This window comes from Salvelinus namaycush, chromosome 3, assembly GCF_016432855.1.
Source record: "Salvelinus namaycush isolate Seneca chromosome 3, SaNama_1.0, whole genome shotgun sequence".
Taxonomy (NCBI): Eukaryota; Metazoa; Chordata; class Actinopteri; order Salmoniformes; family Salmonidae; genus Salvelinus; species Salvelinus namaycush.
Window position 1 is genome coordinate 68,686,126 of NC_052309.1, and position 22,112 is coordinate 68,708,237.

A 22,112-nucleotide genomic window follows, 5' to 3' on the forward strand; every position below is an offset into this window, starting at 1 on the left:
CCTCTCTCTCTCTCTAGCACAAACACCCAGACTCCCTCTCTCTTTACCACACACCCCATGGTTTTCTACGATAGGGCCTGGGACCTGAGCGGTTTACTCCAAGCACGCACAGAGGAATAGTTAGCCCCTTTAAAATACTCTGTATACACACTGTGTGTGTGTGTGTGTGTGTGTGTGTGTGTGTGTGTGTGTGTGTGTGTGTGTGTGTGTGTGTGTGTGTGTGTGTGTGTGTGTGTGTGTGTGTGTGTGTGTGTGTGTGTGTGTGTGTGTGCCTGCCTGCCTGCCTGCCTAGCCTGAGCCCCACCCGTCTATCTCACTGAAGCCAACTCTGAATGGCCTGTGTGTACTCTGTGGGTCATAAAACCCCAGACAAATGGTGTGTGTGGGGCGTGAGAGTGAGCCAAGGAGGGGGTGGAGCAAGTGAGGCTGGTTGTAACAGAGGCTCTGCCACCACAGTTGTTGTCTGCTTCTGTTCCGTTCCCTACTGCTGTAGTTAACTTACAAATCCTCTGAGCCCCAGAACAGACCATGGACTATCTTGACTGAGTGGCCAGTTGGTAAGATCATCCAAAGTCGAGGAGTTGAGAGTAGGCTTTCCAAATATCCATTCCCTTCTCTTTCTGTGTATCTTTTCCCCTGATAGTGTCCAGTCAAGGAATCTGTGAACATTTCAACTGCTGCCTAATAAATCTAGAACTATGTCCACAAAGACTCTCACAGCATACTGATAAAACCAGGACAGGACATTAAAAACACTCATGTTGAAATGCATTTCATGGCCATTTGCAATGGGTCTGCCCGAAGAGAAGCACTGTGACCGAGCAGGATACCACTATATTGAAGCGGAGGGCCTCTGTAACATAGAAACTGAAAATGCACATTTTAACCTCCTTTCTCCTGTCAACTCTCTGATTACCCCTCCCCCAAATCTATACGGTGGCCTCAGGAAGCAATCCATGCAGGGAATAGGAGGAGAGGGAACATATTGGACTTCCTGTTTTGATTTCAAGGGGAAAACGAGATCCAAAGATATGGAGAGCGCTGGAAAATCTAAACTGCCCTGATTTAGCAGGGCTAATGTCTGACTATAACTAACTGAGCATAAGCGCTCAGAGCATGATACACCTCTCTGAGATCAGAGCAGGACTTGATTAGTAACAGACTGAAGTCTGGGTCTTTTTTTTACCTTCATCTTTTTTCATGCTAACTTTCACAGAGAGCAACTTTTTTCACTCCCCTATTTGTCTCTTTTTTTTTCAGACCAACAACATGATCCATCTTTGTTAACAGCCTCTGATTGCTTCTTTCAATCAGGGTGATATGAGATCACATTATTAACATTCTCTGGAAGAGCATTCTTTCTCTCTTTCTGCCCAATCCGCTGCTTGTCCCTTCTTGCCCTCGAGGAGAGAATATGGCAGCATGGCAGATCTCAGACCAACAAAGAGAGAGAGCTAATCCACAGCATAGACAAGCTTAGCTGAGACCACCTAGAAGAGACTTGGTCAATAGCGCGCAGAAAACAGACAATATCTGGTCTACATAGACAGCAACTTTTTTCCCGGTAATACATTTAGCTTGATAGATGTGTCTCTATGCAATAAATGTGAGACCTGTGTACAGGGTGATAGTCATCATACCTCTACATATAGTACAAAAGGACAAAAGGTATAAACCATGTAAAGGTCTACAGTCTCCCTGCTGAGTCATGCTATCAGACTTCAGGTTTCCTGACTGAGAATATCAAGTGAACAGGGCTTTGCTGGCGAAACTCAAACATTCTGAAAAGTGAATCTGGGCTTCTGTTTCTGTTTAGTTTTCAGGCTCCGAAAATACACTTTTTCTTCTTCTACAAATTTACAATATGGCAGCAACATCTTTCCCTACCCTGATACTCCTTTTATTCCCTTCTTTCTTAGAGGAAGAAAAAAAGCACCCCTATTAAAGTGCATTTTCCAAAATACCTTCCAATCCCCCTCCCCGCCCACCCCTTGTAACAATCTTAGACTCTACCTGCCACCACCCCACCCCACCCCGCCCACCTCCCCCCCTTCTCTTTTCTCTCTCTCCTCATTCGTCTCTCTCTGCTTCACTGAAAAGCCAAACAAGCCAGCCATTAAGTTGAGTTAAGCGCAGGAAGCGGGCCTTCAGGCCAGGCAGCCCTGTTTACAAGGAGCTAGTCGGGTTTCAGCGGCCCTTTTGAAGTGAGGCAGCTCACAGGAGACTGTCACTGGGCCAAGGCCCGGCGCTGCTCCACTGACTCACTGCATTCCCCCCATTTATCTGAGTGAAGAGGGGAAGAGAAAGAGGGGGGCAGGGAGGAGAAAGAAAGGGGGAGCTAGGGCTGAGGCACAAAGAGGTGTGGAGGAGCAGAACATAAGTGGGACAGTTAGATTTATGTATTTTTCCCCCAACAAGGTATGGTCTCTTTTGCTGTCCTAAATCACACATACTGTACCTGTCAGTTGTTACAACCCTGGTACTTATACTGTACCATGCCATACACTGCCCCCTCTTTCTGTACAAGACAGACAAACGATAGATCTTATCTGACAAGGGGAAATATCCAGTGGTCTTCAGCGAGTACAAACTGTTGAAGCCCTGCATATCGCCAAGTCTACCTCTATAGATTTCTTGTTGTAGATTAGGTGAGAAATTGGTAATCCAATTCTATCCCTTTCTTACATGCAGGAGCTGTTCAGAAAGTATTCACACCGCGTGACTTTTTCCACATTTTGTTGTTACAAAGTGGGATTCAAATGGATTTAATTGTCTTTTTTTTGTCAACTATCTTAACAAAATACTCTATAATGTCAATGTCACGCCCTGGCCTTAGTATTCTTTGTTTTCTTTATTATTTTAGTTAGGTCAGGGTGTGACATGGGAAGTTTGTGTGTTTTGTCTAGTTTAGGGTGTGTGTATTGTTTAGGGGGTGTTGTATAGTGTATGGGGTTGTGTTCAGGAGAGAGTTCTAGGAAAGTCTATGGTTGCCTGGTTTGGTTCTCAATCAGAGACAGATGTCATTAATTGTCTCTGATTGGGAGCCATATTTAAGGCAGCCATAGGCTTTAGGTGATTGTGGGAGATTGTCTATGTTGAACGTAAGTAGCTTGTGTGTGCACTTTCGTTTGTAGCTTCACGGTTGTTTGTTGTTTTGTATAGTTTGTATAAGTGTTTCGTGTTCATCTTCGTCGTAAAATAAAAGAAGATGTATTCATATCACGCTGCGCCTTGGTCCATTCATTCACCTCAAGACGACCGTGACAGTCAAAGTGGAATAAAAATTATAAAATGTATTAATTAATTAATGGAAAATAAAACACGTATGTATTGATTTAGATAAGTATTCAACCCTCTCAGTCAATACATGTTAGAATCACCTTTGGCAGCGATTACAGCTGTGAGTCTTTCTGGGTAAGTCTCTAAGGGCTTTGCACACCTGGATTGTACAATATTTGCCCATTATTCTTTAAGAAATTCTTCAAGCTCTGTCAAGTTGGTTGTTGATCATTGCTAGACAGCCATTTTCAAGTATTGCCATAGATTTTCAAAATGATTTAAGTCAAAACTGTAACAATGCCACTCAGGAACATTCAATGCCGTCTTGGTAAGCAACTCCAGTGTATATTTGGCCTTGTGTTTCAGATATTTGTCTTGCTGAAAGGTGAATTTGTCTCCCAGTGTCGGTTGGAAATCAGACTGAACCAAGTTTCCCTCTAGGATTATGCCTGTGTTTAGCTCTATTCCATTTCTTTTTATCGTAAAAAAAACTCCCTAGTCCTTTTCGATGACAAGCGTACCCATAACATGATGCAGCCACCACCATGCTTGAAAATATTAAGAGTGGTACTCAGTAATGTGTTGGATTTTCCCCAAACATAAAGCTTTGTTTTCAGAACAAAAAGTTAATTTCTTTGCCACATTTTTTTTAAAGTATTGCTTTAGTGCCTTATTGCAAAAAAGATTATTCTGTACAGGATTCCTTATTTTCACTCTGTCATTTATGTTAGTATTGTGGGGTAACTTCTACAATGTTATTGATCCATCCTCAGTTATCTCCTATCACAGCCATTAAACTCTGTAACTGTTTTAAAATCACAATTGGCCTCATGGTGAAATCCCTGAGTGGTTTCCTTCCTCTCCGGCAACTGAGTTAGGAAGGGCACCTGTATCTTTGTAGTGACTCTGTGTATTGATACTCCATCCAATGTGTAATTAATAACTTCACCATGCACAAAGAGATATTCAATGTACGCTTCTTTTTTTGCCATTTACCAATAGCTGCCCTTCTTTGTGAACCATTGGAAAACCTCCCTGGTCTTTGGTTGAATCCTTGCTTGGAATTCACTGCTTGACTGCGGGACCTTACAGATCATTGTTTGTGTGGGGTACAGAGATGGGGTAGTCATTTAAAATTCATGTTAAACACTATTATTGCACAGAGTGAGTCCATGCAACTTATTATGTGACAAGTTAAGCACATTTTTCCTCCTGAACTTATTTAGGGTTGTCATAACAAAAGGGTTGAATACTTATTGACTGAAGACATTTCAGCTTTACATTTTTAATACATTTGTAAACATTTATAAAAACATAATTTCACTTTGACATTATGGTGTATTGTGTGTAACCCAAAATTGTGTGACCCAAAATCTCAATTACATTTAAAAAAATTCCGTCTAACACAATACAATGTGGAAAAAGTCAAGGGGTGTGAATACTTTCTGAAGGCACTGTATGCTTACAGTATGTTTTGGAAGTATTCCTCATATCCTCAGTGCTGGAGGTGTTGGGGGTCCGGGGGTATCCACTTTCTCCAGCCAGCACTACATTTATTTCATTACATCACCACAGAGGAGGTTCAGTTTCAGCCATCTATCACTCGGGGGATTCCAGCTCAATATTGTGTTTACTTTAAACAGTTTCTTGAAAGATAAAGTACTCTGTGAAGCCAAGCACCATTATTTTCCTTTGCTTCACTCGCATGTAGAGACGAATGCCATGTTCACAAAGAAACACACACACACAAAGTAGCATACTCAAGTTCTTATTGGCATAGAAGCTAATATTCCATCTTAGGGTATGTCATTCCAGGTATCCAATGTTACCTTGGCGAGCAGCGTCAGGGTAATGCATCCTCGTGGCAGCCGCCACACAGTCTGAAAGCTAACAGATGTTGAGGTATGACTCAACTGTCAACACATTGGCGAGGGCAGCGTGATGGAGACTTCTCTGAGTAGGCCTATTTTAGCCACACATCATGAGAGAGCAAGAGAGAGATAGCTGAGAGAGAGATGCGGCCAGACGGGCAAGTCTACCGACAGACAAGGCTCACATACGTACAGCCACGCGTTGTGCACACAAGAGCACGTTAAAGTAGGGCTTCTTACAGCACCTCATCTTCGTAATTGAATGACTTTGGAGTGAAGGAGACCATTGTATTGGGTCCAGCCCGTAAAACTGCATGGCCTCAAGACATACATCAGAGCCCAAATGTGATCCCCTCTTCAACAGGGGGGATCAGGTACCGTGATCCCCTCTGTTGAAGAGGGGATCACATTTGGGCTCTGATGTATGTCTTGAGGCCACGCAGTTTTACGGGCTGGACCCAATACAATGGCATGTTTATAATGCCCAGCATTTGGATTGTTTCCAAAGGGGGCATTGTTAGTTTGAACCTGGAACATACACCGTGGTACAGCTAAGCCCCCTCCAACCAAAGCCATAAGACATACAGGTTTCAACCCTATCCAATTTTTGTTGAACCATAACTTTATAACATGATGTAGAAATCCTTTTTATGGTCATTTAATTAGGGAACTGGGAATTTATGATGAACCTGGTGAAGTTGGGCAGAGACCACCATTTTGTAACTTCACTTACATCTTTGTGCATTAACATGTTACCACTCAGTTCTAAGAAATAACGGTAGCTCTTGAAATGACACCGCATAGTTTGTGCTGTAGTATAGAACAATATAGTAACAGGGAACCCCTTTTCCAACCCTCATCAACAAACCCTTACTTTCAGACAGTGACCATATGTGTAATGTTATCATTTCCATACTATAACTATTTTATTAGCACATTCTGAGCTGTAATGTAGTGGTAAGAAAATCACTCTTTAATTAAAAGACAAACGAAATAGACAAGTTCAAGAAAATAATCCTGCTAGTCAAGATAACACAGGACACACACACACACACAGCAAAACAAAACAAAAATCATGTGGCTTTTATTTTGTCGTCACCTTCCCATCCCCTAACCCCCACAGCAAATCACGTGAGATACATTTGTTGATTAGTGGTTGCCAGATTCACGGTTGCCAGATTCACACCACTTTTCACGTGACAACATTAAAATACCTCATTCTTCTTTGATTCCGTTTTTCAAAATACTTTTTTTTTTAACAGTTTGAGCAACAGTCTCCAGAAGTGGATCTTTTTGGTGTGACTTTTTGGTAATGGAGTGTAGTACTGACAATTAGGGCTAGCTTTCCCACCCTGGAGGCATGACCACAGTGTCCTTGCAGCCTTGTCTTCACCCCTACCACCCAGATCAGCTCAGCTCAGCTCCTAGGGATTTAATTGGTGGGGGGAGACGAGAGGAAGGAGAAGGGCTAAGTAGGGAAAATGCACAGCCAAAGACTGCCTTTACTACAACCCAGCTTCCCTGATCTGATACATCAGAAGGAAAATGATTACAGATCTGGGTTTGACAGGAGAAACTTCAAATGTGTATGTGTCATACTGCCAGTGAAAACAGCACTAAGAGACAGACAGTGTGTGCATCTATGGCTCCTTTCAGAAGGGGTGCTAGTTAACCAGGCACTACGGCTGTCGGAAGACAAAACAAAACATGTCCTTTCTTTAAATACAAATATATAATTTTATATTTTACAATTCCTATTTACAGCATTTAATTACATCTCACACGTTCACAGAGTGAAAATAAAGTCTTAAAATGGCCGCCTGTCCTTTCAGGCCTCCTTCCTTCCCCCGCTCACTGTATTCCCAGCTGGATTCTCACTCACACTGGAGAGTTTTTATGGCTGATAACTTAAAAAGGGAGTAGGAACAGAGTGGGGGAAGAGAGAGAGCACTTCAGCACATGGCATCCACTGAACACCTTTGTTGTTTGGTCATTCTGAGGTTTGGCCATTCTTCAGGTGAGCAACAGTTTGTCCTTTGGTCAAGACCCCCGTCCCCCACCCCCTGACTCTTAAAGCTTGATTTTGGCATGCAATATTTGACTTCTTAAAAATTCTGTCAATGTTCCATAAAATACTGACAGTATCTGATGATCAATGTATAAAAGTACCACTGAGTCTCTGACAGTGAGTAAACAAATAGGAGGGAGAAAAACACACTATAAAACATCCAAATGAATGTCCAAAAACAAGTCCCATGTTTTGGCCTCCCTCCCTAGACAGTGGTCTCTCCATGCCTACGATTTGAGAGTCTGGTATAGAACTTGCGCCAGGACTGGAGTGTCTTGCCAGACCAGATCCAGAACCCGGAGGTGATGCCCACTATGAGAGTCATCAGGTACTTGATCATGTAGACGGTGAAGTCGGGGGTCATGCGGGGGGTGTACTGCATGGGGCAGGGGATGGCTAAGCCTTTACAGTTACGGCTGACCCAGCTTCTCTCCCAGTGGTGACGGAAGGCCTGCTCGTAGAAGAAGCAGGCGATGACGATGGTGGCGGGGACGGTGTAGAGCACACTGAACACCCCGATGCGCACCATCAGGCGCTCTAGCTTCTCCGTCTTGGTGCCGTCGTGCTTCATGATGGTGCGGATGCGGAACAGGGACACGAAGCCGGCCAGGAGGAAGGAGGTACCGATGAAAAGGTAGATGAAGAGGGGGGCCAGGACAAAGCCCCGTATGGGGTTCAGGCTGTTGAGGCCCACAAAGCACACCCCACTGAGCACGTCCCCCTCGATCTGCCCCATGGCCAGGATGCTGATGGTCTTCACGGCGGGCACAGCCCAGGCTGCCAGGTGGAAGTACTGGGAGTTGGCCTCAATAGCCTCATGCCCCCACTTCATCCCAGCTGCCAGGAACCAGGTGAGGGACAGGATGACCCACCAGATGGAGCTGGCCATGCTGAAGAAATACAGCATCATGAAGAGGATGGTGCAGCCTTCCTTCTTGGTCCCCTGGACTATGGTCTTATATCCGTCTGGGGTGAAGCTGTCATTGCACACCACCTTGTCCCCCAGGAAGTAGCCAGCGATATAGGCTATGGAGACCATGGTGTAGCACCCAGAAAGGAAGATGATGGGCCTCTCTGGGTACTTGAAGCGCTGCATGTCCACTAGGTAGGTGGTGACGGTGAATAGGGTGGAGGCACAGCACAGAGACGACCAGATGAGGATCCATATGCGTGCAAAATAAATCTCTTTATCATTGAAGAACATGTAGCCTCCACTGCTCCTGGAGTGTTCACATGGTGCTCCACAATCCAGCTCCCCCAGAAACGAATAATTCAGATAAGTGGGGACTTTGAGCACAGATGGACAGCGGAAAGGCCTGTCTGATGTGGAGTAGACATGGACGCCAGGGGTTCCAGGGACTGGCATGTGTACGGGCGGGGCAGTGGCAGTAGATTCATTCTGACCCACGCAAATGTGCCCGTCTCCAAGCACGGGGAAATTCTCGCACCGGAGGCGTTCTGGCCACTGGAACCCAAATTTATTCATGAGCGCCTCGCAGCCGTGCTTTGCCCTCTCGCAAATTGAGCGACAGGGTGGAATTGCCTTTTCCAAAACTGTACAAACAGGCGCATACATTGAACATAGGAAGAATTTAAGTTCCGGCGAGCACTGTACCTTTACCAAGGGGTAAAACTGGTGCACCTCCAGTCCTGCGTCCTCTTGATTGTAATGCCCCACCAGATTGGGCATGATAGTTTGATTGTAGGCGATGTCCGTGCATAGTGGGATTGAAATAGGCTGGCAAAATCCGTGGTCCGGGAAAGCAATGCCATTATCCCCTTGCGCTGATATCATCAATGACGGCATGATCACTGCGAAAAAAGTCACATAACTCGTTCGAAAATCCATTTTCATTGTGAGCTGATCAATAACAAATCTCCTCTATTTAACTTGATAAAGTAATACAATTTACAGATACTTTTTATATTCCGTAGCTTCGGTATTTTGGCTATAAATAACGGAATAATTAATACAATTTATGCAGTTGTCCCGGTGCGCGAAAACCTGTGGCTGTTTGCTCGCCTGCAAGAGGCTGCTTGACTTTTCCTTTGTGCAACTTGCATGGCCCAATCAGACAGTTTCAAGTTCCCCCTGCAACTTTCTGTGGTTGGTTTCAAAGTAATGTCGAGAGGAGGAGGGATGGGGATAAGGGGGCTCTGGAAACAGATTCCCACCCCTTCCCAGTGTGTTTCTGGCCAATGGAATTGCAGAGCAGTATCAACTTGGGAGAGTTGGAGTAACTTCAGTACAGCATGCGTCCCCTGAATGAGCCATACTGCAGTGTATTCTCGCTCACAACGCCAAGATGTGCATATATCTATCTATATATTTACCTATCTACATATATATTAAGTTTCAAGTTTTATTTGTCACGAGAAATAAGAGATAAGAAAGGCAGAAGAAGAAAAACAGTGTCAGTACCAAATTTATAGTGAGCAGGGATACTCGAGATGTACATGTAGGCAGGCATAGATGAGGAAAAAGTGATTGGTAGCTGGATAAATAATAATGATATTAATAGCAATAAACAATATAGCAGTGTAAACTGGGCTGAAAAGTGACTGGTAGCAGGAAAATTTAAATACTATGGTAATATACTAATGGTAATATCAACATGTAACCAAGATTAATAGTGACCAGTAGCAGGATAAATTGGACGATATTCATGGGGATGCAATCAATAATCAATGAACAATGAACTGCAGCGTAATGGTAGTAATACATTGAATTAATAATAATTTAGCAGCAGTGTGGGTGTGAGGGGGTGTGTGGGTGTGAGTGTGAGGCATCAGTAATGATTGTTTGTGTATGTGTGTGTGTGAGTGTGAGTGAGTGTGAGTAAAAGTGACAGTGAAGGTGTGTGTGTGTCAGAGTGGGTAGAGACCTGTGGATGGGCCTAGAGTCCGTGTGGATAGTCTGTGGGAGAGGGAGAGAAGTAATAGTTAGCCATGTAACATTCTTATGGCCAGGGGATAGAAGCTGCGTAGGCCCTTACCAAAACAGATAGTGGTTTTGAAATTGCAGTAAAAGTGCAGTAACTGCAGTCAACTGTGGTATTTTGGACGCAGTGATTGCACTGTTACACTGCAAAATTACTGCAGTAAAAACAATTGTGTTATATTGGACACAGTATTTGCAGCATACTGCAGTTATTCTGCATCCTAACTACAGTTAGTGCAGTTATACTGCACTCTGACTGCAATCTTTTTTCGTAAGGGGGAGTCTGTTGGTCTGAGCCTTGATGCACCGGTACCGCCTGCTGGACGGAAGCATGGAGAAGAGTTCATGTCTCGGTTGGCTGGGTCTTTCTCAGACACCGCCTGGCATGTACGTCCTGGATGGCTGGGAGCTCACACCCAGTGATGTGCTGGGCCATCCTCGCCACTCTATGTAGGGCAGTGGCGGTTGGTGACGTTTAAGAGGAGGACGGGCGTTTTGTTTTTATGGACATGGCCTTATTTCTATTACAGCATATTGGATAACTGTCATTCATATTCCATTCACCCAGTTCAATGTAACATACATATTAATCTATCTATCAAGTCTATCTAGTAGGCCAAAGCAAAAAAACTATGGACATAGCGACATCTTGTGGGTATTGTAGGACAATGCATTTGCAACACTTGTAACCAAAGATGTCAAGTCTCCAACAACTTGTACAAGGGAAGTTTATTCATATTTGGTTGAATAAATTGAGGCCCTGGACTTGACTAAGCACTATTTTTGCTATGACTTAGTTATTAGTATTTAATGTAACACATGATTGTATACTTTATTAGGATGTAGCCGACCACATGTTTACTTATTAAAAAAAGTTCCATGAAGATGATTCAAGAAGAACAATACGTGTTCAACAAAATCCTTCACTATGCATGAAAAAGCCTCATGATATAGTCTCACTCTATATATATTGATAGTAAAATAGGATTCAAACATCTTTTAATTTTATGAAAATTATTGGTTGCTATGCCCTATATGTGTACAATCCCTATTGGAACCCATTGGGTGAAAAAGCTTCTTTATGGACCAATCATCACCTTTGAGACAGTTAGTGATAAAAGAAGATAATTTTATTCGCGGGGGTTGTTGTGAAAATCTTGAGTGAGATGTCCGCTGAATGTCTTGCTCGTGACAATAGTTTACAAAAGCGAGAAGAGCAACTGGCAAGCTCGAGATCAATACTTTCGTAGCTAGCCGCAATGTACTAGTGATTTCCCCTGTCATTGTTTATAGTCCGTTTGATTTAAATCATTTTTTGAAAAGTTAGATTTTTAAATCGTGAACATTTCCTCTGGGAAAATTCCCTACAGAAACGTTGTTTACAAGTGAATTTATGGAGGTAAGTAGCTAGCTAGCTAGCCCAGTTGGCTAGATAAATTTAGTTAGACATAAATCGTGTGACTGAGGGAGACAAGGGACACAAAAGCTAACTTAGGACAAAAGTGAAACTGTCTGTTATGACTGTGTTTTTCAGAATACGTTGTTGATTGAACTCATAAAAGTTATTTGTTTTGGGTTTAGCTAGTTTAGCTAGCTAGACACCTGCTGAGCATCCTTCTTTCTATCTTTGTAACTAACAGTTAACTTAGCTAGTTAACGTTCGCAAACGTACTGTTGCTAGCTAACCTACATTTAATTACAATTTGACTTGGGCCGAGTTAGCATTGTGCAATACAATATGTTATTACCCTGCTAGCTGTAACGTTATATCTAATAATCAAGATAGCTAGTCAATGAAGCTGTATTGTTCTGTTGAATGTTTGTATGAATATCTTTGTAATGTTTAGTTTAATAATGCAGTGAAGAATAGAATAAGTGCAAGTTCAAGAGGAGTGAGAATGGCGTTTGATCGATTCCAGAGTGCATCAGCAGGTTCCGACTCATTCTTTTCCTCAAATAAGCATCAGGTGAGACATTCAAAATAAATGTTTTACTTTTCTAGATTGCAGTTCATTACAATGTAGGCTATAGATGATAAATAATTCAAGTGGTATGTTTATTAATGGTTTATATTAAGTAGCTAGTGTTTAAGGTATGAATTGGTATGAATTGTCTATTGTAGGCAAAACAGAATCAGAATGCTATATCTCACCGGTGACTGGCTGACGTTTTCACTAGGGTTCATGAATTTCCTTTTTTATTCTCACAGACCTGTGGAACTGCTGACAATGAAAGACTCTTGCAGCCATACATCCCCTTACCCGAATTCTCATTGCCAGAAGAACCTCCCATGTCCTACACACCCTGGTCTGCACAGGATGATCCATACCAACTCATTAATTGCACCCAGAACAATGTTAAAAGCAGGTACCTAAACTAACTACTTCAAATGCAACTCTCAGCATTGTATACTGACCTGGTCCATACTGTGTTTTGTCATACCAGTATTTAACATTGACAGTCTGAAGAATGTATTGGGAAAAGGAAGACCAAGTCTTAATTTATACAAAAATATAAACGCAACATGTAAAGTGTAGGTTCCATGTTTCATGAGCTGAAACAAAAGACCCCAGAAAATTTCCATATGCACAAAAAGCTTATCTCTTTCAAATTTTGGGCACAAATTTGTTTACATCCCTGTTAGTGAGCATTTCTCCTTTGCCAGGAGTAACACAATCCCACAGGTGTCTCAAGTTTTGAGGGAGTGTGCAATTAGCATGCTGACTGCAGGAATGTCCACCCGAGCTGTTGCCAGAGAATTTAATGTTAATATCTCTACCATACGCCATCTCTGTCGTTTTAGAGAATTTGGCAGTACCTCCAACCGGCCTCACAACTGCAGACCACATGTATGGCGTCGTGTGGGCGAGCGGTTTGCTGATGTCAATGTTGTGAACAGAGTGCCCCATGGTGGCAGTGGGGTTATGGCAGTGGTGGAAAAAGTACACAATTGTCATACTTTAGTAAAAGTAAAGCTACCTTAATCGAAAATGACTCAAGTAAAAGTGAAAGTCACCCAGTAAAATACTACTTGAGTAAAAGTCTAAAAGTATTTGGTTTTAAGTATACTTAAGTATCAAAAGTAAATGTATTTAAGTATCAAAAGTAAAAGTATGAATCATTTCTAATTACTTATATTAAGCAAACCAGTAGGCACAATTTTTGTGTTTTTTATTTATTTACAGATAGCCAGGAGCGCACTCCAACACTCAGACATCATTTACAAACAAAGTATTTGTGTTTAGTGAGTCCGCCAGATCAGAGGTAGTAGGGATGACCAGGGATGTCCTCTTAATAAGTGTGTGAATTGGACCATGTTCTGTCCTGCTAAGCATTCAAAATGTAACAAGTACTTTTGGGTGTCAGGGAAAATGTATGGAGTAAAAAGTACAACATTTTCTTTAGAAATAGTAGTAAAAGTAAAAGTAGTCAAAAATATTAATATTAAAGTACAGATACCCCAAAAAACGACTTAAGTAGTACTTTAAAGTATTTTTACTTAAGGACTTTACACCACTGGGTTATGGTATGGGCAGGAATTAGCTACAGACAAAAAACACAATTGTATTTTATCAATGGCAATTTGAATGCAAAGAGATACTGTGACGAGATCCATTTTCGTGCCATTCATTCACCGCCATCACCTCAGGTTTCAGCATGATAATGCACGGCCCCATATTGCAAGGATCCGTACACAATTCCTGGAAGCTGAAAATGTCCCAGTTCTTCCATGGCCTGCATACTCACCAGACATCTCACCCATTGAGCATGTTTGGGATGCTCTGGATCAATGTGTATGACAGTGTCTTCCAGTTCCTGCCAATATTCAGAAACTTCGCACAGCCATTGAAGAGTAATGGGACAACATTCCACAGGCCACACTCAACAGCCTGATCAACTCTATGCGAAGGAGATGGGTCGAGCTGCATGAGGCAAATGGTGGTCACACCATATACAGACTGGTTTTCTGATCCACTCCCCTACTTTTTTTATGGTACAGTATCTGTGACCAACAGATGCATATCTGTATTCCCAGTCATGTGAAAATTCATAGTTTAGGGTCTAAGGAATTTATTTAAATTGACTGATTTCCTTATATGAACTGTAGCTCAGTAAAATCTTAGAAATTGTTGCAGGTTGCGTTTATATTTTTGTTTATTATAATTTTATTGTACTGAAATCATAGAGAACATTTCATAGGTGATTTGAAGACACAAGGTGTTCATGAATACACTGTCCATTTGAAATTAAGTTGAACTTCTAATAACCACTAGACTTTTTCATATATGTCCCACTCCATTTGAAATGTAAATGGTCTTCTTTTTCATGTGTTTTGAAATGCTTATGTTATAAATCTCCAAGGAATCTCCCAGATGGAAATGACTGTGGAAGTGAAGCTGATCTCTATGGGCTGGTGTCAAATATCTTGGAGGAGGCTGATCAAATGGACAGTTACTATACTGAAGAGTAAGTTATTCATTAGGAGGGTATTTTTTTGTCTTCAGTGATATGAGCTCATTTTATTGTATTGGGAGACAAATTAATGGGAATTGAAAATGGAAACCGCAACGTTTGCCAGTAATGACTTTGAGACTTTCAATTGTGTTTAAAAAACTGTATTTAACCTTTAACTTTTCAACTCTCCTTTCAGGACATTATCCCAACTGAAATCTGTCTGGTCTCCCAATTCAATGAGCGACAATTGCCAGCAGTACTTCCAATCAGAGTCCAAAGTGCAGTCCAACTTTCTGCCGAACCATGTTTACCCTGAGTCTTTCAGTAAAGCACAAGGGCAGCCAATCAACAGAGGTTCTGAAGAGTTCTACCAGCATTTCAACGGCTTTGATACCAGTGACCAGCAGTGGCTCCTCTCTTCCTGCAATGGAGACATGGACACTAGATACTCTCTACAGACCCAAGAGCTGCCGAAGCCACCGGGGCTACCACTGCCCAACGTGGGGAATACCTACCGTTCAAACACGAGGCCGAGTAAACACGAGTACAACACAGCTGAGAAGGTTGGAGGGTTCTGTGGGTCTGGGAACGCTCTTTCTGACCACATGGATGCTTTTGCACCCTCCTTCTGCCCCCAGAGCAAGATTAACAGCCAGTGCTTTGACCACTACTATGAAGAGTTCCCAGGCCAGATCAGCGCCAAGCCCAGAAGGACCAAGCAGTACACCATGCAAGAGGTCAACAAGCTGGCCAGCAACATCCAGACTCTGATGGTTGGTGAGCAGGACAACGCATGTGGTAGGGAGCCCCAGAACCGGCAGAGTGTGCAGATGCAGTATGACAACATCATGGCCGAACAGAGGAACTTCTCCAACACCAGGATGCCTGGGCAAACCACTCAAGCCATGCAGTTTAAGAAGGAACTAGGAGGGGAGTATGGAGCCATGCAGAGGGAGACTGATGGAGGAAGGAAGAGCGAAGAGCTGCTACAGAGTGACTTTGATTCCAAAGACTTATCTGGATTTGGTCCACAACACGTTGAGTATTTCCAAAAAACAAAATCACTCTCAGCATCTTTTAATCCTACAATTTCTCACCAAAACAAGATGGCTGTCCAGAAAGGAAGCAACCCCCTCTCTATGGGCCTGAGTCTGAACCAGTACCATTATAGCCAGCAGAACCAGTTGCAGAACAAACTCAAGCAGCAGCATCAGCAGCCAATGGGAAACTGTTCATCCTCTGGGCCGTCCAAGATGCTGTCCCACTCTGTGTCTGAGTTTGTACCTCAGCACTCCCACCAGATGCAGAGAGGACCACCACCGTGCATCCAGGACTACAGTCAGGGGGACGGGCCCAGCCTCCACAGCAGCAGGGCAGGACAGAACCAGGTCAGGATGGGCATGGGCGGGCTGAGGAGGGGAGCCAGCGACAGTGACTTTGAGATGCAGCTGGACAAGAGCAGGATGCACATGGCTGGGCTGGTGGCTGATGGCTGCTCCTCCACTCAGCGCTTGGATGGGAAGACAAGGCCCCAGACCAGCACTCACATGACAGGAGACGGGGACAAGAAGCAGGGGCTCCTGCAGAACCCTTACCTCGACCTACTCGGCAGCATGTATGGCTCTCAGAGATTCGGCGGAGGAAACGGCACAGTCAACGCAGGGAAGAACCCAGCCTTTCTGCCTTGCATGTATCAGGCTGTGAATGACCCCAGACAGAACTCCTGCCACATGTCTCTGAACTCTGCCAGCTTCAACTCCAGATCCTCCTTCCCCTACGGCGGTTCCATCCCCCCCATGGACCTGTGTGACCTGCTGCCAGACGGGGAGTTTGCAGCTTTCAACCCTTACCTCAATGACGTTATGGGCTCCAGTGGAGAGAACCCCTACCCAGGGATGATGGGAGGCCTCCGCTCCCCGAGGATAATGAGGAACCGGGGAGGACCCATGAGCCAGCTCCACTTCCACCTGGAGGAGTGCTATGAGCAGTGGAGAGTCCTGGAGAAGGAGAGGAAGAAGGTGAGCAATAAAAATGAGTGGTTCATTTAGTGGGAATATTTTTGTTTCTTGTGATCATCTTGAAATCCTTATTATTTATCTGATTATGCTGCAATACAATACTTGGTAAGAATGACTCGCAAACTAGGATTAAAATGTATAGTTCGACTGGTTGGCATTAAGTGTTTTTTTGTATTATGTGTTTTAGACAGAGGACGTCCTTACCGTGAGTTATCCTGGAAAGCGGATTTCTGTGGTGACCAGCAGTGCCCTCCCCAAAATCCCACCTAACCCTTCCAGAGTGGACCGTCTCATCGTGGACCAGATTCGAGAACAAGCCAAGGTGAGAAATGTTCATTCTTAAAAGTCTAAGCCGGGGGGGGGTTCTAAGCTGACATGTGGAATTGTTTTAGGATGGTCATGCTATGGATCATTTAGCTATTTGATTTAGAATTTTAGGACCCTTTTAGGTATCAAAATATATTTTTAAAGATTTGATAAAGTATTGCATTTGGCCTTTACTACTATAGAAACGCATTGAATAACACATCACATTCATACAGTGCATTCGGAAAGTATTCCGATCCACTGACTTTTTCCATATTTTGTTACGTTACAAAGGGGAAAATGTTCCCTCATCAACCTATACACAATACCCCATAATGACAAAGTGGAAACAGGTTTTTAGAAATGTTTGCAAATTGATAAAAAAAACAAAAACATTAATACCATATTTACATAAGTATTCAGACCCTTGTGTCGAGGCACAGATCTGGGGAAGGGTACCAAAACATTTCCGCAGCATTAAAGGTCCCCCAAAACACAGTGGCCTCCATCATTCTTATATGGAAGAAGTTTAGAAATACCAAGACTCTTCCTAGAGCTGGTCGCCCGGCCAAACTGAGCAATCGGGGGAGAAGGGCTTGGTCAGGGAGGTAACCAAGAACCCGATGGAGCTCCAGAGTTCCTCTGTGGAGATGGGAGAACCTTCCAGATGGACAACCATCATTGCAGCACTCCAGCAATCAGGCCTTAATGGTAGAGTGGCCAGACGAAACCCACTCCTCAGTAAAAGCCACATGACAGCCCACTTGGAGTTTGCCAAAAGGCACCTAAAGGACTGTTAGACCATGAGAAACAAGATTCTCTGGCCTAATGAAACCAAGATTGAACTCTTTGGTCTGAATGCCAAGTGCCACTTCTGGAGGAAACCTGGCACCATCCCTATGGTGATGCATGGTGGTGGCAATATCACGAATCAAGGTAAGACCCAGATGCAGACTGTCGAAGTAACAATGTTTAATGTTCCACCAGAGGCAAGCAGTAGACAGGTCAAGGCAGGCAGAGGTCGGTAATCCAGAGGGAGGCAGAGGCAGAGGTACAGGTCGGCAGGCAGGGTCAGGGGCAGGCAGAGTGGACAGGCAGGCGGGCTCAGTCAGAACAGGCAGGACCTCAGACTGGGACAAAGGTTCACCTTCCAACAGAACAACAACCCTAAGCACACAGCCAAGACAACGTAGGAGTGGCTTCGGGACAAGTCTCTGAATGTCCTTGAGTGGCACAGCCAGAGCCCGGACTTGAACCCGATCGAACATCTCTGGAGAGACCTGAAAATAGCTGTGCAGCAATGCTCTCCATCCAACCTGACAGAGCTTGAGAGGATCTGCAGAGAAGAACTCCCCAAATACAGGTGTGCCAAGCTTGTAGCGTCATACCCAAGAAGAATCAAGGCTGTAATCGCTGCCAAAGGTGCTTCAACAAGGACTGAGTAAAGGGTTTGAATACTTATGTAAATGTTATTTTTGAACTTTTTATTTAATTTATACATTTGCAAACATTTCTAAAAACCTTTTCATGCTTTGGCATTATGGAGTATTGTGTAGATTGATGAGGGGGAAAAAAGTGATTTAATCCATTTTAGAATAAGGCTTTAACGTAACAAAATGTGGAAAAAGTCAAGGGGTCTGAATACTTCCCGAATGCACTGTAAATGGCAAAAAAGACAGTCAAAAAAGAAATCATAAGAAACAAGGTTTTGAAGTCTGTCCTATATCTAGTAGATATAAGAAAGCTCAGGAAATATATATACAGTTGAAGTCGGAAGTTTACATACACTTAGGTTGGCGTCATTAAAACTCGTTTTTCCACCACTCCACAAATTTCTTGTTAACAAACTATAGTTTTGGCAAGTCAGTTAGGACATCTACTTTGTGTAAGACACATGTAATTTTTCCAACAATTGTTTACAGACAGATTATTTCACTTATAATTCACTGTATCACAATTCCAGTGGGTCAGAAGTTTACATACACTAAGTTGACTGTGCCTTTAAACAGCTTGGAAAATTCTAGAAAATGATGTCATGGCTTTAGAAGCTTCTGATAAGCTAATTGACATAATTTGAGTCAATTGGAGGCGTACCTGTGGATGTATTTCAAGGCCTACCTTCAAAGTCAGTGCCTCTTTGCTTGACATCATGGGAAAATCAAAAGAAATCAGCCAAGACCTCAGAAAACAATTATACGTCTGGTTCATCCTTGGGAGCAATTTCCAAACGCCTGAAGGTACCACGTTCATCTGTATAAACAATAGTACGCAAGTATAAACACCATGGGACCACGCAGCCGTCATACCGCTCAGGAAGGAGACGCGTTCTGTCTCCTAGAGATGAACGTACTTTGGTGCGAAAAGTGCAAATCAATCCCAGAACAACAGCAAAGGACCTTGTTAAGATGCTGGAGGAAACGGGTACAAAAGTATCTATATCCACAGTAAAACGAGTCCTATATCGACATAACCTGAAAGGCCGCTCAGCAAGGAAGAAGCCACTGCTCCAAAACCGCCATAAAAAAGACAGACTACGGTTTGCAACTGCACATGGGAACAAAGATCGTACTTTTTGGAGAAATGTCCTCTGGTCTGATGAAACAAAAATAGAACCGTTTGGCCATAATGACCATGGTTGTGTTTGGAGGAAAAATGGGGAGGCTTGCAAGCCGAAGAACACCTTTCCAACCATGAAGCACGGGGGTGGCAGCATCATGTTGTGGGGGTGCTTTGCTGTAGGAGGGACTGGTGCACTTCACAAAATAAATGGCATCATGAGGGAGGGAAATTATGTGGATATATTGAAGCAACATCTCAAGACATCAGTCAGGAAGTTAAAGTTTGGTCGCAATGGGTCTTCCAAATGGACAATGACCCCAAGCATACTTCCAAAGCCCTGACCTCAATCCCATAGACAATTTGTGGGCAGAACTGAAAAAGCGTGTGCGAGCAAGGAGGCCTACAAACCCGACTCAGTTGCACCAGCTCTGTCAGGAGGAATGGGCTAAAATTCACCCAACTTATTGTGGGAAGCTTGTGGAAGGCTACCCAAAATGTTTGACCCAAGTTAAACAATCTAAAGGCAATGCTACCAAATACTAATTGAGTGTAACTGACCCACTGGGAATGTGATGAAAGAAATAAAAGCTGAAATAAATCATTCTCTGCTATTATTCTGACATTTCACATTCTTAAAATAAAGTGGTGATCCTAACTGACCTAAGACAGGGGATTTTTACTAGGATTAAATGTCAGGAATTGTGAAAAACTGAGTTTAAATGTATTTGTCTAAGGTGTATGTAAACTTACGACTTCAACTGTATATATTTATTACACATTTTTAACCCCTTTTTTGGGTTGGCACAAAACTACCATCATATTTCCATACATTTTTAAAACCAGTACCAGTTTCCTACAGACTAGTCCCGTAACACTTGGGGCCGCATTAGTTTGTAGGCCAAACGCAGATGCGGAAGTGCGACATCGGCAGATGTGGTGGAAAGTGACACATCCAATGCAGATATCTCTAGGTTAAACTGACGGATTTTAATGGGGATTTAAAAAAATTATCTTACTTAGATTGACGCACCGGTGCGTGATTTTAAATGTTCACTTTGGAATTTTAGGATTGGATGATGGCTAATTCCATGCAAGTTGGCATGAGTGTTGATAGAATAGTTAAATAAGACCAATACATGAATACCAGTTGCTTTAGGCTAGATGAACACCCATCAAGTTCTGCAAGTGTTTCAAAATGCATTTGAAGAATTTTTGATGGAATTTATTTTCCTCTTATATCATAGGTGGTGAGCCTTCTGGGTAAAATGGAGCGTCTGCGTAGCTTCCCCCTCCATGCCAATATTTGTTCAGCGCTGGACAGACACCTCGAGGCTATTTACATTACCCAGGCCAGACGCAAGGAGGAATTTGTCAACACTTCAAACCGTCAGAGACAGGCCAGTGCACATTTCAGAGAGGACAGAGGTAACTCAACACGAAGTCATTAATGAGCCGCAGCTAGTTCTAAACAACTGAATCCCCAAGCATTTGTCTGTGCTTGTCTTCCAATTTGGTTTTAGATTTATTCTGGAAATATGGCTGCCATTTTTTATTCTGTAGAGCCTTTTATATTTTATTTCCTTGAAAGAGATTTAACAGAGCTTATCTTCTACATTTGCCTTTTCGTGTTAGGGTTGAGCAGCATTTGTCAGCTCTGATGATGAGGCCTAAAAACCAGTGGTGGAAAAAATACCCAATTGTCATACTTGAGTAAAAGTAAAGATACCTTAATAGAAAATGACTCAAATTAAAGTGAAAGTTACCCAGTAAAATACTACTTGAGTAAAAGTCTAAAAGTATTTAGCTTTAAATATACTTAAGTATCAAAAGGAAAAGTATAAATCCTTTCAAATTTCTTATATTAAGCAAACTAGACGGCACCATTTTTTTAATATATAGATAGCCAGGGGCATGCTCCAACACTCAAGACATATTTTACAAAGGAAGCATGTGTTTAGTGAGTCTGCCAGATCAGAGGCAGTAGGGATGGCCAGGGATGTTCTCTTGAGAAGTGTGAATTAGACAATTTTCCTGTCCTGCTAAGCATTTAAAATGTTACGAGTACTTTTGGGTGTCAGGGAAAATGTATGGGGTAAAAAGTACATCATTTGTTTTAGGAATGTAGTGAAGTAAAAGTTGTCAAAAATATAAATAGTACAGTACAGATACCCCAAAAAACGACTTAAGTAGTACTTTCAAGTATTTTTACTTAATTACTTTACACCACTACTGTTTTATTTTTTTGCCTGTATTCCTGCTAGATATCCTACTGCTTGCTACAGCACTGAGGGATCTGTGTTTGACCACAAGGAAGTCCCGCACTGCCCTGTGGTGTGCCCTACAGATGACCCTACCCAAGTCCAACACGGACAAGCTGGATGAGCAGAGCACCTCTGAGGAGACTAGCCCAGGGAGAACACTTATCCAGTTCTGATGCCACTGAGCCACCCTATGGTTCACATGTGACACTCACTCACGTTCATGCTATAGATGTTGCTGAGAGCAAAACCAGTGAGGAGCATTAGGCCAGATTACATTTTGATCACATCATTAGACAGAACAGAAGTAATTCTTGTATGTAGGCTCAGTTTGAGCAAATAGAGGAAATTGATTAT

The 22,112-nt window shown here is 42.9% G+C and overlaps 2 protein-coding genes across 2 annotated transcripts; one reads left to right on the forward strand and one right to left on the reverse strand.

The window, feature by feature from the left end:
- Window positions 1-6,237: 6,237 nt before the first annotated feature.
- On the reverse strand, window positions 6,238-9,297 carry LOC120044536 (frizzled-2-like). Its single transcript, XM_038989191.1, has one exon. It carries the CDS (start codon window positions 9,071-9,073, stop codon window positions 7,424-7,426), a length of 1,650 nt encoding a protein of 549 aa, XP_038845119.1. The 5' UTR covers window positions 9,074-9,297; the 3' UTR covers window positions 6,238-7,423.
- A 1,163-nt stretch (window positions 9,298-10,460) lies between these two features.
- LOC120044003 (meiosis-specific coiled-coil domain-containing protein MEIOC-like) lies at window positions 10,461-21,931 on the forward strand. The gene is made up of 6 exons (XM_038988595.1): window positions 10,461-10,609; window positions 14,522-14,626; window positions 14,811-16,632; window positions 16,820-16,954; window positions 20,742-20,922; window positions 21,759-21,931. The coding sequence occupies exons 1-6, from the start codon at window positions 10,461-10,463 to the stop codon at window positions 21,929-21,931; spliced, it is 2,565 nt and encodes an 854-aa protein (XP_038844523.1).
- Window positions 21,932-22,112: the final 181 nt, after the last annotated feature.

What these genes read in the sequence shown, in the direction of transcription:
- LOC120044536 (XM_038989191.1), bottom strand. Translation starts at nt 9,073, where the DNA reads ATGAAAATGGATTTTCGAACGAGTTATGTGACTTTTTTCGCAGTGATC.
- LOC120044003 (XM_038988595.1), top strand. Translation starts at nt 10,461, where the DNA reads ATGCACCGGTACCGCCTGCTGGACGGAAGCATGGAGAAGAGTTCATGT. An exon ending in GACAGTTACTATACTGAAGA is followed by an intron (nt 14,627 to 14,810) that starts GTAAGTTATTCA and finishes CTCTCCTTTCAG; the next exon opens with GACATTATCCCAACTGAAAT. An exon ending in AGATTCGAGAACAAGCCAAG is followed by an intron (nt 16,955 to 20,741) that starts GTGAGAAATGTT and finishes CTTATATCATAG; the next exon opens with GTGGTGAGCCTTCTGGGTAA.